The sequence below is a fragment of the Ambystoma mexicanum genome, chromosome 1p (assembly GCF_040938575.1).
Source record: "Ambystoma mexicanum isolate Mex_15411 chromosome 1p, UKY_AmexF1_1, whole genome shotgun sequence".
Classification (NCBI taxonomy): domain Eukaryota; kingdom Metazoa; phylum Chordata; class Amphibia; order Caudata; family Ambystomatidae; genus Ambystoma; species Ambystoma mexicanum.
Genome location: NC_090921.1, coordinates 1,289,850,394 through 1,289,867,440, shown reverse-complemented (window position 1 = coordinate 1,289,867,440; position 17,047 = coordinate 1,289,850,394). Strand labels below are relative to the sequence as shown.

The 17,047-nt window shown below is 50.6% G+C and overlaps 1 protein-coding gene across 7 annotated transcripts in view; it reads left to right on the top strand.

The window, feature by feature from the left end:
• POLD1 (DNA polymerase delta 1, catalytic subunit) overlaps window positions 1-17,047 on the top strand; it is a 1,263,933-nt gene that overhangs the window by 422,299 nt on the left and 824,587 nt on the right. For all 7 annotated transcript variants that reach the window (XM_069605393.1, XM_069605349.1, XM_069605354.1 and 4 more), the window contains one exon: window positions 6,691-6,857. In XM_069605393.1, coding sequence (XP_069461494.1) covers window positions 6,691-6,857 — 167 coding nt within the window. The remainder of the gene's footprint in view (window positions 1-6,690; window positions 6,858-17,047) is intronic.

The window sequence follows — 17,047 nt, the reverse complement described above, 5'->3', positions numbered from 1 at the left end:
GCTTTGGAAAGTGTTCGGCAGAGGGCATCCTGCATCAATGGCGTCGATCCGATGTCCCTAGACGGCACCGGATGTTATATATAGGACGCCCGTACCCTCAGTTCGTTTTTTTCCGCAAACATATTTGCTTCAGAATCTCGGCACGCTCAATCCTTCTCTTCGAACGATGTCTTCATCTTCCTCTACTACCCCGAGGTTGGGCTTTAAAAAATATCGGGACTGCGGTTCGGAAATGTCCATCACGGACCCACACGACATCTGCCTCTGGTGCCTTGGCGAAAGCCACGCCACCAACGACTGCGAGGACTTCCAGTCCCTGACTTCTAAGGCCTTGCGGGAGCGGAAGGGGAAATTAAAGGTAGGTAGGGTGTCCAAACCCCGTAAATCGAAGTCCGCTGGGCTTTCGACCAATGACTCGAGGGGCGACTCTCCGCGTCGGCGAAAATCCAGGGGGTCTCGGTCTAGGAGTGGTTCCCGCCATTCCTCTGCCTCGAGGCATTCTAGGAAGCGCCGGCACCGGTCGCCTTCCTGGTCGGAGGAGGACTCCGCCAGACGGTTCACATGTTCCACCAAGTCTTCGTCGCCGGCCGAATGGGATTCATTCCGCCAGAAGATGTTAGAGATTCTTCAGTCACAAGGCATAGTTCCGTCCGCGCCTTCGAAAGAAGCCGGCAGTGAACGGGCCCGGTCCACCACTCGCACGCCTTGGGGCTCGGGAGGTTGGCGCAATCATAGCTGTGCCAGGTCCAGGTCCCGGTCCTCGACGCCATCGAGACCGTTGAAACCTGTGAACCCTTCGAAGAAGGCGTCGGCGCCTCGGTCAACGCCGATTTCCTCTACGCCGTTTGTGGAGGGTTTGCTGGAGGTGCCCACGAGGGCTGTGGGACCTCTGAGGAAGGCTCGCAGTAAGTCTGTAAGGCCTGTTTTTGAGCCCAGGCCTGTTCCTCCGATTGAATTTTTTCCTACCTTTAGAAGAAATTTCAGAAGTTGATGAACTGTCTGATTAGGAGATGGGCTTGCCTGTGCATCCTGACGTCCCTGATGACCTTTTGTCTGGGCATAGTCAGATGGAGGAACTCTGTCAGTCATTGCATGATGCCAGTGGCCTCGACACCTCTCTGGAGGTGGAGTTTGGCCGGCCTGAACCGGGGGCGCATGCTGAGTCTTCCTATAGGCGTCTCATGTCAAGGGTAACTGAGTACTTTGGGTGGTCTGCCCCCCCCCAGTGGAGTTTGATCAGGATGACTTGACTGATATCCTGGATCTCAGGGTCCATCCACTGACCCGGTGCTGCTGTTTCACATGGCTTTGCAAAAGAGAGTGGTGGCGGCTTGGACTGCTCCGGAGAGTCTGTCAGCAGTTAACAGGTCGTTCCCGAAAAAATACTGCCCATCCAGTAGTGACCCCTGCTACTTATCGTCACACCCTACTCCTGAGAGTTTGGTGGTGCAGGCGGCTACGGCCTCCTCGAAGCAGGCTGGGTACCCTACCATCCCTCCTGATAGGGACGACAAGCCCTTCGATGGTTGGGCGTGGAAGGTATTTTCTGCTGGGAGTATGGCGTTGAAGTCCGCCAACTCCACTTGTGCCTTTGCAAAGTTTACACACACTGTGTGGAACTGTGCGTCTTTGGTGGCTGAGCATATCCCCGAGGGTGAAGAAAGGGATGGCTTTCTGGTGGTTCTAGGTCAAAGGATCGATAGTAAAAGGGTCGAGAGGTCAAAGGGTCGACGGTCAAAGGATCAAATTTATCTATTTTTTTTTTCACTTTTTTTGGGGGGGCGGGGGGTTCCACCCCCAAACCCCATTTTTTTGCTAAACACTTTTTTCCCTAAACGAAAACCCAAATATATATATTTAATTAATAAAAAAAATGTGATCCTTTGACCTGTCGACCCTTTGGATTCGATCCTTTGACTAGACACCCTTTCTGGCCCTCGTGCAAGACGGCAAGGATGCTATGTGCGAATCCTTTCAGTCGGGTTTGGACACAGCAGATAGTGTCAACCGGTCCATAGCTGCGAGCACTGTGATACGCAGGTTTGTGTGGTGGCGGAAGTCGGGTTTTGTCCCGGATGTGCAACCCAGTCTTCTGAACATGCCCTTTGATGGCGTGCATTTGTTTGGCAGGAAGGCTGACGAGAGCCTCGAGAGGAGGCAGACCTCCAAAGCTGCAGCGAAGTCTTTGAGCGCTGCAGTACGGTGACCTCTGCCTTTTCGTCCTTGGGGACAGCAATGGAGGGGAGGTTCCTTTGCTACTACTCCTCTTTTGGTAGAGCGAGAGGGGCTGCCAGTCAAAGGGGGCAGCGAAAAAGTACCCGTGGTGGTCGGGGAAATTGTGGTGCCAAAGCCGCCTGGGCAGTTGCCTCTTTGCCATTAGGTGCTTCCGCAGCCGCTATAACTCAATCATGAGGCCATGTCCCATGGTTCGCCGGTTGGGGGCAGGCAAGCAGAGCATCTCAGAGAATGGCGTGGCATTTCTTCAGATGCGTGGGTTCTGTATACCATGGCTACTGCCTTCCCTTCCTGCAGCGGCCTCACGACAATCCACCGGGGAAGCTCTCTTTGAAGCGTCCGGATTCTCTCCTTGCGCAGGAAATCCTATCCTTGCTGGAGAAAGGTGCCATAGAACTGGTGCCTGTGGCGTAGAGGAACAAGGGATGGTATTCCCCATATTTTTTGATTCCCAAGAAAGACTGAGGACTGAGACCCGTCATCGACTTGCATTGGTTGAACAAACTTCTCAGGAAGGACAAGTTCAAGATGGTTACTCTTTCTTAGGACCTCCAGGCCCTTCGGATTCAGGATTGGTTGGTGTGTCTCGACCTCAAGGACGCGTACTTTCATGTGCCGATTCATCCCAAGCACAGGAAGTACCTGAGGTTTGCGGCTGGCGTCTCAAACTTTCAGTTTCAGGATCTACCATTCTGTTTGACCTCCCCCAGAGGGTCTTCACCAAGCTCATGGTGGTGGTGGGAGCGTACATCAGGTGAGGGGCAATTCACATCTACCCCTACCTGGACGACTGGCTGATCCGAGCGCGCTCTCCCAAGCAAGTGTTGGATCATCTCGTTCTCACCTGCCGCACCCTCCACAGGCTGGGCTTTTCCCTGAATTTCAAGAAGTCGCATTTGGCACCTTCCCAACAGCTCCAGTACATCACTGCTGTGCTAGACACGTCCCTGGGGAAGTGTTCGCCTCCCCAGGTCAGGCTCATCACATTGTGCAGATGGTGGACAAGTTTCAAAGCGCCCAGTGTCTCCCGGCTTTCGACTTCTTAAGGTTGCTGGGCCTCATGGCATCCTGCATCTTTCTGGTGCCGGAGGTCAGACTACGGATGAGATCCCTGCAATGGGCCCTCATACTGCAGTGGTCCAAGTTCTCGGGTTAAGATGTAGGATCCCGTGCAGATTCCACTCTCGGTCGCCCAGGATCTTTTGTGGTGGGCCGACGAAAGGAACCTGATGAATGGGGACCCGTTTTTGCAACCATGGCCGGATGTGACGATTGTGACGGATGCTTCCCTCACAGGATGGGGTGCTCATGCCAACCGACTGACAGTCAGCGGTCGTTGGTCTCTGTCGGAGTCCAGACTCCACATCAACCTGTTGGAGCCGAGAGCCATCAGGCTTTCCCTGAAGGCTTTTCTACCGACTGTACGGGGGAAAAGTGTCCTGATTATGATGGACAACAGTGACCTTGCATTACCCCAAAAAAAAAAGGGGGGGGCAGGGTCGCTCCTGTTGTGCAGGGAGGCGATGCAGCTCTGGTTCTGGGCCATCGAACAAGGTCTTTCGATCCCAGCAGTTTATCTGGCCGGAGATGAAAACGTGGTGGCGGAAGCTCTGAGCAGGCAGAGCACAGTCTCTCACAAGTGGGAGTTGGCTCAGGAAGTCCTTCTGGAGATCTTCGCCCTTTGGGTATTCCCGCAAGTGGATCTCGTCGCCACCAGTGTCAACTGGAAGTGCGAGAGATTCTGCCCAAGGGAATTTCCTCCAAGAGGAGCCTTAGGAGATGCGTTTGTGGTGGATTGGTAATTGCGGCTGCTGTATGCGTTTCCTCCAGTCCCCGTCATTCCTCAAGTGTTGCGGAGGTTCGGGACCCGCACGATTCTTGTGGCTCCGGATTGGGCCAGGAGAGCGTAGTACCCGGACCTTCTCGAATTGTCCATCTGCCCTCAACGCCGTCTTCCTTACCGAGAGGGAGGGGGGTCAGGTTCTCCATCCAGAGGTCAGGACTCTCAACCTTCATGCTTGGTATCTGAAAGGTTGCGATACAAGGATTGGGACCTCCCGGATGATGTGATGGAAGTGTTGCTTTCGGCCAGGCGGCCAGCAACAAAGTGCCTTTGCCGTTGGTGCAAGTTCTGAGACTGGTGCGGGAGACAGAATGTTGATCCTTTCCAATGTTCCATTACTATGGTTTTGTCTTTTCTGCTTTCTTTGGCCCACAAGGGTCTGCAAGTGGGTACCATTAAGGGTTACTTGGTGGGCTGTCCATATTTAAGCGCTCGTCTGAAGAGTGTTCTTACTTTAAGATACCTTTGATTTCGCAGTTCTTAAAAGGACTGATTAATGTGTTTCCGCCGTCCCCTTTCCAGGAGACGGTTTGGGATTTCAATTTGGTTTTCAAGTTTCTGATGGGTGCTCAGTTTGAGCCCTTGCACTCTTGTCTTTTGAGACTGTTGTCTTTCAAGAGTGTTTTTAGTTACGGTTACTTCCGCTCGCAGAGTGAGAGAATTGCAGGCACTTTCAGCCAAGCCACCCTTTGCTGTTTTCCATAAGGACAGGGTTGTCCTTCGGGTGTAGCCTTCTTTTCTGCCGAAGGTCGTGTCTGAATTTAATTTAAGCCAGAAGGTAGTTCTTTCGGCGTTTTATCCTCCTCTGCATCCTGGCAAGGGAGGAGAGGCTCCATAGGTTGGATCCTAGGAGAGCTCTGCGCTTTTATATTTCACGGATGTCCCGGGTGAGAGTGGACGATCAGCTTTTTATCGGTTATGCTGGACACCGGTTGGGCCAGGCTGTTACCAAACAGACCTTGTCCAGGTGGATTATCCTCACTATTACTGAGTGTTACCGTCTGGTGGGTAAGGACCCTGCGGTAGGATTACGTGCTCACTCTACTAGGGGCATGGCTACCTCCACTGCCCTTCAGCGGGGTGTTCCTATTTGGAATATTTGTGAAGTAGCCACATGGGCTTCTCTACATACTTTTGTCAAAAATTACGCCCTGGATTCAATCCACAGGCGGGATCTGGCCTTTGGTAAGGCGGTTCTTTATTCTGCCATTTGATTGGGTATTCTAAATTCTTTTCCCACCTCCGTAGTTTGGTACTGCTTTGGGAGTCTGTCATAGATGTGGAATACGTCGCAGGACACAATCCCTTCGAAGAACAAGTTACTTAACAAATCTGGTAACGTTCTTTCGATGGGATGTTCCTCAGACATATTCCACATCGCCCTCCCAACCTGCACCTCTGGACAATTTCCTATGCGATTGCAGCTTACGTTTCTGCAAGGCCGTCCAGGGACATCGGATCGACGCAAGACGCCCTCTGGCAAAAGATTTCCGAAGCAGCACAGATGTAGACATTACCTGTCATAGATGTGGAATACGTCGGAGGAACATCGCATCGAAAGAACGTTACCAGATTTGGTAAGTAACTTGTTCATCGGCTTAATACACTGAAATCTCCTTATATGTGCCAGCATGCCTTATGACTCGAAGCCATGGGATATTGCGAGTGGTCCAGAATCCAACAGTTGTTTTGGAAACTTTTCAAGCTCCCTTTTTTTTTTAAATTAAAAAAATATTAATAAATGGGGAAATAACAGTACCAGAGACACTGAAAATTCACACTCGACTTCAAGCATCAATATAGCTCTACTGCATAGTCCAGGCACGTTGTTCAATAAGTGTACTGAGTGTATTTTCTTATTCTAAACCAAGAGAATCCAGAAATAGTCTCTCCATATTTACTGGCACATTTGACCAATTAATTAATTAATAAGAACAGTTGTGGAGCTTCTAGGCCAACCCAGTGTACTGGAATAAGCTTCTCAACACTCATCCAAATGAGTCCATTTGCTTTATCTGCTCTGAAGCTTGTTCAATCAAGCAGTATACCTCTTCCTGGTGAACAAGGTATCTTTCCTTATCCCCCGTCCATCTCACTCTTGATTTCCAACACCTACCCATTCGAGGTGATTGGGTCCTCCGACTTATTCCACATCTTTGACAGTAATCACCACAGCTGTGCTGATTACTGTCAAAGATATGGACTATGTCGTCAGACCATCCCATTGAAAGTACGTTACCAGGTAAGAGTAACTTGTTCTTCTCTTTATTCACCCCCTCCCAGCACACTGTTGAATACACCACTTTCATCTGCCCTCTCGATCCCTCTCTCTTACTCTTTATCCATTGTTCTACATCCCTTGCACTTTTGCACATCGTCCTTCTCGCCCTTTATCTCTCATTGTTCATACACCCTCCTTGTATGTTTTTCTTGATCTTTCTTAGTAGATTCTATATCCTTTGGTCACCTAGTATTGCTTGCCTCTGATCTTGTTTCTTCTTTGATGCCATCCTCTTTGGATCTCTGTCTACTGTTGAGGTGTCCGTCTCCCTCACAACCTCTTCCCCTCCCATATTCGATCTTTGTCATTCTTGAATCCCTTTCCTTTACAGGCATCTTCCCAGAGCCTGAGAAGGATCCTGTAATCCAGATCGCCAACATGGTGCTGCGACAGGGAGAGAAGGACCCCTTTGTGCGAAATGTGTTTACATTGCGCTCCTGCGCCAGCATCGTGGGTTCCCAGGTGCTCTGCTTTGAACGGGAAGATGAACTCCTTAAGGTGAGTGTATCTGACTGAGTAGTAGATTGAGCCAAGTTATCAGGACTTTTCTAGACACTTGCAGATGCTGACTGGCTGGTAGTGCAAGTGGGAGATTTCTCTACAGGCCAGTGCCTCAAAGCTGTTAGGCACAATCTGTGATATGACGGGCTCTCAAGTCACTTAATGGCACAGTGGGTGGTAGGAGAATTGCTAGAACAAGCAAGTCTTCATAATTACGTTCTCCTTTATTCTTTTTTTTTAAAAAACACTTTCCATAATCCTCCATGTGTAATTTCCAATGCAGACCAGGGAATGAGTCGATGCTATGGGCTTATCACAGTTGGAATGTTATGTCCTGTCAGAACCTGAAGTGAGATACTACGGCAGCCAGAATGTTTTGTTCTGGTGCTGTGGTTCAGTTGAAGCTGTCCTACGAGAGCACTGGCTGCATGCTGGGGTGCTGGCAATAAACGCTTTCATTTTTGTGTGATTCATTCTTAACATTTGCAACAAACCTTTTTGGATTGGCACCCTGCCACAAATGTACCTCCACCTGGTGCAATTAATGAGGGAATGACCAAAAGCTGTCCAGTTGTAGCAGTCACTGCTTGTGAACGTGGGGACCAAAATACTATACACAAATAGCAGTGTGGTGCCCATACTTTATACCCAATGATATCGAGCGGAGCAGACCTGTCGAAGCACAGACCACAATGTGTTTTCCAGGAGAAAAGACCAGGACCACTGGGATAGTGACTGACAGCGTAGAGGTGCTGAAGGTAGCTACCGGCACTGAGATAAACTTCTGGCATAGCCCCATTCCTCTGCCACTTCACCGTAACGCCACCATACGGTTATAAGTATAAACAAAAAAGCTAGCACCTGTTCTGTGATGCAACCTTTCTCCAGAGTTCTTGACCGCAACATAGGAACACTCATCTAATATCACTGCTCGAACAGCACCCGGGAAAGCCCCATGGGTTCCTTCTGACAGCAGAGGGCTGAGAACGTCCTAAATCCATTGTTGAATGTTCTGTCCAGAGGAACAGCAGCATTGGAACAAACTACTTTATTTTGATGCACAAAAAGCTCCCTTGTGTTCAATGGCTGTATGTTGAAAGATCGAGTCCCAAAAGATCAAATTACAAAATTGCAAACCCCACTTGTTCGCATTTTGTAACTCAATCTTTTTGTTTTTCCTTTTTGTCCCCAGCCACGCATGAAATGTATGTGGGGGCACCCCTGCGACCCCTGAAGCCCATAATACCGAACTAGGAGACCAGGGGTCTTTTGGGCCAAACCTGTGTTCAATAGCCTACCATAGCTCACTGGCTCTTGGTACGAGAAAGAGGGATCCGCTCCCTTAAACATGAAAATATGAGGTGGCACTAGTGAAGCTGGCCGAGCCCTTTGGGAACAAGACATGTACTATAAAGATGTTCTCATTTACTCAAACTATGAAAATGTATGGAAGTCTATGTTGCTGTCTTAAAGGGTTTGAGATCCAGATGCAACTTCACCGAAAACAAAGACAAATATCCAGTTAAAGATACATATATCTGACAAAAGCATCCAGCAGAAGTTGTGGCAGGCCAAAAACCCCAATTTACAGCAGGCAGTGGAAATGGGCCGAAATGCATGAAGTTTGTACATTATGGAAGGGAATCAAGATGTAGCCAGTGAGAGGTCTCCCTCATAGTGGCCATCGAAAGGGACAAATCCTGCACATAAGGTACCAGTCGAGCAACCTGCTAGGCAAGTACAGCAACCTTGACCTCCTGGCAATAGGGAGCCCAACCTTTGGTATAAGTCTGTACTACACAGGTTGGTAGTGTGGCTGAGCAGACAGGCTTATCTCAAGAGGGGTCAATGTGAGCAGTAGTGTTGTAACACAGAGTTTCACAGTGACAGTTATTCAAATAAACACTCAACTCTCAAGTTTTCTTGATTAAACAATTGCTAATTTAACAGTCAGTTCTATAAGCCTTCTTCAGAAGGGAGCAATATATGTAATATTTATAATACACTTCAAAACACTCTGTTTCTCTAAATCAGATGATGCCCATTGGGGATGGCACACAGACACTTCCTGCACACTCAGGTGACTTAAATAGTTAGGACACTGTGGAGATTGATTTATCACTGGTACATTTAGAGCAATACTGTGTTTGGATGCAAAGGGTTAGATAGGGGAATAAAACAAAGGGTAACAACGCATAAACTGGTAAGTACTTTTAAAACCCGCCAATGCAAAGTCAATTAAACCTTTCCTGGGTGAAAGGCAAAGTCAGAGGTAGAAGAGTCTCTCAGGGAGCCAGGACAGTCAGTCAGTTGAACAAAGTCGAGGGGAGCTGAAGATCTTCTTTGCAGGTAGGTAAAAGTCTTGCACAATGTTTTTAGAAAAGTTTGTAGAAATGAGATGCACTTAAAGGGCCACAAGCTGGGAGGCTTGTGAGGGGCAACGCTGTAAGCTACTCTGCAAGGGCAACCAAGACAAGTCTCAATTGAGATCAAGTAAGGCTACACAACAAGAGGTAAGTCCTCTTAGGGTTACAGTACCTTAGGTTGGAAGAAATTGTTTCAGCTGGCTTCTGTTCCTGTGCGGCTAGGCTGATCCTGTTGTTCCTGTGCCTCAGTCGTGGGGACAAGAGGGAGGACTTCTGGGGACTCCTGCATGGGAAGGTCCGCCACAGCAATGGGCAAACTTCAATTTAGCAGCACTCTGCGGTTTCAGCTCCTCGCGTCTGACAGCAAATAGCACCACTGCGCATCTCGGATACTACTTGGGCTTTCCTCAGATCTGGGGTCCAGCACTCAGGCTTGGTCAGTCCTGCTTCAGGGAAGTCCGGAGGATCTTCCTGGCGCTCGGGTCCGACTTAAAAGCGATGCACTCGATCTGGTGTTCCTCTCCCTGGCACTTCGGTTCCAGCGGAAGTACAGCCAGCTCCGAGAGCATGTCCAAACAAGGTCACTTTGAGGTCGATTGGTCCCACCAACCCAAGGGGAGAAGTCGTCCTTGCAGGGCTTCTCTAGTCGAAACAACGAATTCGGAGCTTCAGCACAGCAGCAGGGCTTCACCGGGGAAACCAACGGTCCAAGAGTTGCATCAAGCATCTCTTCCAAGTTCTTCTTTGGATTCCTTTGTCTAGTGGTCGACTCTGCCTGCTAGGCCAAAAAGCCTTGCCTTTTATGCAGGTTTCTCCCATTCATTCCAGCCTAGCTGTCAATCACACAGCAGGGTGGCTGTCCTTGCCGGGCAATCATATTTGGGTGCATTCCTTGACCCAAGGGGATTAAGCACAGGGAGTTTTGGGTACCTCCCTCACTTCCTGCCCATGCCAGACATACTGGAGCCAGAGGCGGGCTTCACTCGTGAATCCCGCCAAAGACAAAAAGTACAAAGGGACCAAACCTGGTTTGGCACGCAGAGTACATCTCAAGAAGGACCTTTCCAGCAATAAATGGCGAAAAAAAAAGACCGGGGCCATTTTGACAAAATGGGCATCCTTGGGTGCCTTACTGCATCTTTGAGCGAATGCCCGCAGTAAAAACACACAATGGTAGTAAAAAGGAAACCACTACCACCAGCCATTGATTGTAGAAAGGGTAACATAAAAATGCTACATGAGAAACTAGACAAAGGGATATTAAGTAACCCCTCCAGCACCCTATGGTAAGATGGTGTGTGCTGGGTCTAGAAAGTTACAAAATGTAAGTAAAGTCAATTTCACTTCACTACTCTTGGAAACAATAGTTTTACCAAGAGAAGGTACTTAAACCTTTGGGAAATCTAAGAGATTTCCCTGTGCCACTGCACTGAAGGTGCTGTGTGTCACAATGTCAAGATGATGCCTATGGAGTTTGTCAGACTCCAAAGTCAAAAGAACAGAGTCCAAATCATAGAAAAATACATGAGTGGGAAAAAGGTTCTCACTCTCTCCAGGTTTGAAATTAAAAGTCCTAAAGTCCAGCAAAAGAGCTGGGGGTCTCTAAGGTAGCAGGGAATTCGCACATTTCGGAGAATTCTCCTCAACACTCGTCCCCCCAGATTAAGGGACAGGAGAATTTAATCCACTCCTGGATGAATCTCCTTACTCCAGTCGGTCATACTTTCTGGAGAGACATCATCATTTTGGTGATTACACACTCACCTGTGTACTCTGGTGAAATCAAATCCCTGAAGGCTGATTGACCATCTTAGCAATTTAGAATCCCCCCCCCTTCTTCAGCATTGGATCTATCATGGATTCACATGCTGTGAATATTTCCCGTCATCAGGCTGGGAAACATTCCTAACTTTAACCTAGCTTTTTCCTATGGAAACCTTAGACACTTAAGTGTCCTATCAACGTCTTTTTGGGTGCTTTAGGCTACACCAAATACACCCTGCACCCCTGGCTTCCCTTCAGATTTCAACCGTCTGCAAACTGTTGGATCACCTCGTGTTTGCTCTTGAGTTACTCTTCGTGTCTACACATGCTTTCTTTACTTGGGCCATCATGTCATCTGTGGGCCAGAAGAAATCGTTGTTTAGGCCTTTTGCAACCTGCGGCCATAAGAATGTCTTCGAGGGGGACGCCATGCAGATCGTCTGTATTCTCTGTACCCCACGCCTGTGTGATCTGTCAAGGGTTTTCTCAGAAAACGCTGAAGGACCGCAACCGCCGGGTGATTTGTTGGCTTAACAAAGGCACTTAGCCGAGTTCGTCAGTGGGTTTGTCCCGGGGGAGCAAGTCTTCAGCTTTGGCGGAAAAGGTGTTGTCTACGTACTGAAGGGCGATGTCAGCAGAACCCCCATCTAAGAAGCAGCGCATGGGGGTGCCAGGGTCAGAGGTGGGGATAGGCAGCGGAGCCTCTGGGACCAGGTCACATCAGTCTAAAGGGGTGTGTGGCTCCTCTCTGGCCAAGTCAGCAAGACCGGACAAGTCGAAGGAAGCGAGTGCTAGGCCTGAGAAGTCAGGGCAGAAAGCCACGACGGTGGAGAGGGAGAAGTCGAAGTTGCGAGAGTCTTCCTCCTCGAAGCACTCGTCAAAGGACCATCATAGGTCGTCTTCCAGCCGTGACTCTTCGAAACACTGTTCCGGCACTTCAGGCAAGAGGTCTGCTTCGCTGGAGAAGTCCAGGCCAGTGGAGGCCTTAGTACCGACAACAAGGGGTTCGTGGACAGTTGTTGCTACGTCGACAATTGTGGTGCTGCCTTTACTTCCTTCGTCGACGGTGGTGTCTGCTCCGTTAACGATGGGGGCGTCGTCGACGACCGTGCCGGTCAGTGGGCTGCAGTTGCTATCAGCGGTTCTGCTGGGGACGAATGGTGGTTTGTGGCCTACGGGGGACCCGTGGCAGTCTGGGGCTGGCTTTGGGCCTTTGTCCCGGTGGACATTCTTCAGCAAGACCCGGCTCCATATCCTGTGTCCTCTGGTACGGAGGACGAACATGAGCCATTATTCGATCTATCGTCGCTGAGCCTGCAGTCGGAACATCCGTCTGCGTCAGAGGGGGTTGGGGCTGAACCACCCCTCTACCCTTTGGTAAATCTACACTCTCTGCTATCCATGCAGGTGTTGAGTACGCTCCAGTCGTTGGGTCAATTGGATGCAAGACTTCTGGCGGCTGCGAGCCCAGTGGCACGCAGTGTGCTGGTGGAGGACCCTCGACCGAGTATCCCCAGGAAATCGCCTCTGGTACGGCTGCCATTGCCGGTGGGGTTGGGCCTGCCCAGAGGTCATCCAGAGGAAGGGGAGCTGGTGGATTCAGATCCAAGAGTGGTCCTCGAGACACAGTGTTCTCATCACCCAGGAGGGCCGATACCTGGGATACAGACCCTAAACTGGAGTCGCCTAGTAGCCCCGGCTCAGCCGTCTCTGCCGGATGATGTTGGGGCCTTTCACGCGATGATCACGAAGGCGTGCCAATAGTTTGGCCTTGCTCCTGAAGAGGAAAGAAAGGACTTTTTTCTCTTTGTTCACATGGGGAAGCGAAGGAAGGCAGTCTTCTCTGTCCCCATTTTGGACCACGTGTGGCAGGAGCGTATGCGCACGATCCGCCATCCTTTTTCGGAACCGGTAGTGAAAGGGCGTCTTGAGAAGAAGTTTAAAGCGCTGGAATCTACCCCCAAATGTCTCAGGTCACAAACCACGCCATAGTCAGTGGTGTCTGCGGCTGCTAGTCGGAAGACGAGGAGCCAGCACAAGTGTGCTACGGCCCTGGACAGTGAAGCCTGGATGCGTTCGGAAAAAAGGTGCTGACGCTTGGTGCTATAACAGTGAAAGCGGCAAACTCCTTGGCCATTATGGCCCGGTATGACAGGGAGATTTGGCACCGGTTGGCTCCCATCGTAGATCATCTCCCAGAGCAACGACGCAAGGAGGCTATGCTGCTGGTTCGGTAGGGGGAAGAAGCCTCCAACCACAACATTAACATTGCAGTGGACCTGGCGGAATCCGGGTTCAAACAAATAAATAATGGTTGTGTTCTCCGGAGGCAGGCATGCCTGCGCTGCACGGACTTTCATCCTGAGGTCCAGCATAAAGTAGTGGACATGCCCAGAGAGGGTGAGCAGCTTTTTCGGGAAAAAATCAAAGATGCGCTAAAGGGGATGAAAGAAGACTCTGAGACAGCGAAGTCCCTGGGTACGCTGCAGAGTGGCCACTCTTTTCGCCCCTTTCGAGGGGTCTCTGGTAATGCCAGATTTGCTGCTTCCCGCGACAGAGGTTACAGTCGCTAAAGTTACTCTTCCCAAGGCTTCAGGCGCTCGTTCATGTCTACGCAGAAGAGCAGGGACTTTCGGGCACAATGTAAGAAAAGTCCAACCGCCTCAGCTGCTAAGGGCCGTCAGTCTAAGTCTCAGCAATGATTGCCATATTGGCAGTCAACTAGGGGGCAAAGTATCAGCCGGTCAAGTGGCACAGCGAGTAGAGCGCTCGCTTTGACATCAGTGCAGAGCCTGTGAACGCAGGTTCGAATCCCGGCAGCGCCAAACTCAGCGTTTCATCCTTCCGAGGTCGATAAATGAGCACCACACACCGTGGGTAATAATAAGCAGCGCTCAGATACCTGAGGGTTCGTAGTGCTATATAAATGCCAAATTATTATTATTATTATTATTATTATTATTATCACGACACATCGACGAGTGACATCTTAATACTATGGACCGCTGGGTGCTGGATACAGTACGACTCGGCCACTTGTTGTTTCAGTGTCCTCAACTCCCTATTCCGCCTAGCAGGTGGTGCAGCCACATCTCCCAGTCTTGCGGCAAGAGGTGGAGCTCATGTTGGCGAAAGGGGCAATAAAACCATGCATGGGTTTGGAACGAGGCCAGGGGGTGTACTTCTGGTATTTTGTGATTAAAAAAAGCCCAATGGAAAGTGGAGGCCTATTCTGGATCTTCAGCCATTGAACAAAAATCTGCAATGCCTGAAGTTTAAGATGCTCATGTTGCAGGATGTCATACGCTTGGTGCAGCCTGGGGAATTCCTGGCGTCGTTGGATCTCGAAGACGCGTACTTCCACATCCCGATGCTGCCAAAATATCACACTTCCTGCGCTTTATGGTCAGAGACAAGCATTACCAATTTCGTGTCCTCCTGTTTGGACTGACGTCGGCTCCCAGGACATTCACCAAGTGCCTGGCACTGGTGGCTGCCTTCCTCCGCAGGGAGGGGCATCAGGTGTACCCATATCTGGACGATTGGTTTGTCAGGGGACAGTCTCCAGAAAGGCCGTTCGAGTCTCTCCAGGCGTCCATGTGCCTGATAAAACGGCTGGGATTTGCCGTCAACTACGAAAAAAAAATTGTCTGATGCCATCCAGGGAGTTGGTTTTTCTCGGCACTCAATTTCTTACGCAGGAAAATCTGGTGAAGCCATCGGGCGAAGAGTGGAGAAGTTGCAGTCCAAGGTGGTCGAGTGGGGCCTGGGAACTACAGTCTCGGTCCAGAGTTACATGTCGCTTCTCGGCTCCATGGCGTCCTGCATTCCGCTCATCCCGAATTGTCGCCTGTTCATGCGGCCGGTGCAGGAGTTTCTTGCCGACCGGTGGTCGCAGAGTCGGGCGGTTATGGTCAGACAAAGTGGTCCTCTCCAGTGTTCTGGTGGAGGCCCTGCAGTGGTGGACTTGCACAAAAATTCTTGTATGGGGCTGTGGACTTATGAGGCCGGAGACGGGGGGGATGCTGAAATATTTATTTCTGGCTTTAAAGTGATTGTCCAAATGTTAATAAACTTCAATGTCCTGGCGGTTTCTCACCGCGGGGTCTTCCTTCCCCAATACTTTACTGAAGAAAGGTGTTGTCTTCTATCTCGTGGTGTCCTGATAGGCCCACCACTCTGTTCTGACTTTGCTCCCCTCCTCAGCGTCCTGCGAATAGAAAAGACAGCGTTTGTTAAATCAGGCGGGTCTTTATACTACTTCATAGATTCAAAGCCCCACCAATCACCAGAGTCCCTGCCTAGCTGTCTATTCATTGGTTGGGAAGGGATTGTCCCGCCTCCCTTAAAGCTTGGTTTCCCAGCTGTCATTTCCGCCTGCCCCCGCAGCACACGGGAAAGTCTCATGGCGCTCATCAGCGCGGTTCGCCTGGCCCCGGGACCCGTATGCATATGGGTGGACCCTGGCGTCTGGATTCCCTCTCGATCTCAGCCGTGCCTTGTGGCTGTTGTGGGTTGTCTCCTGCCAGCGCTCCCACCCTCCTCCCAGTCCGGGCTGCAGACTCCATGAAGGCTGCCCTCCCGGTTATCGAAGTGCTCGCCTGTGGCGTTTTCCCTTCGGGGTTGATTGTTGCACTCGTGTCGGGCTCCCTGCTTGTAAAGCTCCTCATGTCCGTCCGTCCTCTGTGGGTTGTCTGCCTCCCCGCGCCCGTCGTTGGTACCTCCTTACAGGGGCATACCACTGCTGGAACCAGGCTTTCAGTTCACGATAATGACGGACGCTTCCCATGTGGGTTGGGGGGCATACCTCGACCAGCCTCAAGTCCAGGGCCTCTGGTCTCGAGAGGAGGCGTCGTTGCACATAAATGTTCTGGAGTTGAGAGCGTTGCACTGGGCTCTGAAATCCTTTCTACCACTCATTCAAGGTGCAGTGGCTCGCGTTTTGACAGACAACACCACCACAATGTTCTTTTTGCAGAAGCAGGGCGGCACGCATTCCCGGCTCCAATTCAGGGAGACTCAAGAGGTCTGGCGTTGAGCCACTGCTCACAGGATTCACACTGCCGCTTATCATTTGCCGGGTGTTCAGAATGTTCAGGCTGATGCTCTCAGCAGAGGCGCTGGTCAGTTGCAAGAGTGGAAGCTGAAGGAAGAGCAGGTGACTAAGGTCTTCCAGAAATGGGGGTTGCCCCTCTCTGCTTGTTTGCTGCGCCAGAGAACAAGCAGCGCCCTCTTTGCCAGCAGGGGGGCTCATCCGGAATCAAAGGGAGACACATTCTTGTTCCTGTGGATGGGCCTGTTGGCGTACGCGTTTCCTCTGATTCAGAGAATGATCCAGTTGGTGCGCAAGTACCTGCGCAAAGTGATCTTGGTGGCCCCGTTCTGGCCGTGGCAGACATGTTTCTCAGATGTCCTTCATTTTGCGGTGGAAGAACTGCTTTGTCTGGGGTCGGAGCAGGATCTGCTGTCACATGACAAAGGAAGGGTGTGGCATCACGACCCGGCATCGCTCAGCCTGGATTGTCATCAGATCCTGGCAGTGGCGAGAGCGCCGTCCTCCAATATCTCTTACAGTAGAAAATGGGCTAGGTTCTGTGCCTGGTGTGAGGAATAGCCGGACGTACAGCCGCTTGAAGTGTCTCCGGCCCAGAGTCTCCCGTACCTTCTGCAGCTGGTGCAGGGGGACCTGGCCTTGTCGTTGATCAAGGTGCATTTGGCTGCCATTTCCAGGTTCACGAGACGGCGCCATGCTACTCCTCTTTTCAGTGACAGATTGGTTAAGCATTTTCTAAAAGGACTGTTTTGGACATTCCCCTGGAGAAAAGGTTTGCCCCGGTATCGAGTCTCAATGTGGTTCTTTCTGCTCTCATGAAGCCGCCGTTTGAACCCATGTGGACGGCGTCCTTGAAGTTCCTCTCGTGGAAAGTTGTGTTTCAGGTAGTGGTCACATCTGCCAGAAGGATGTCGGAACCTCAGGCACTGGTCATTGGTCCACCGTATCTACGATTCATGAGGGACAAAGTTCTCTCATCTACTAACCCTCACTTTATCCCTAAA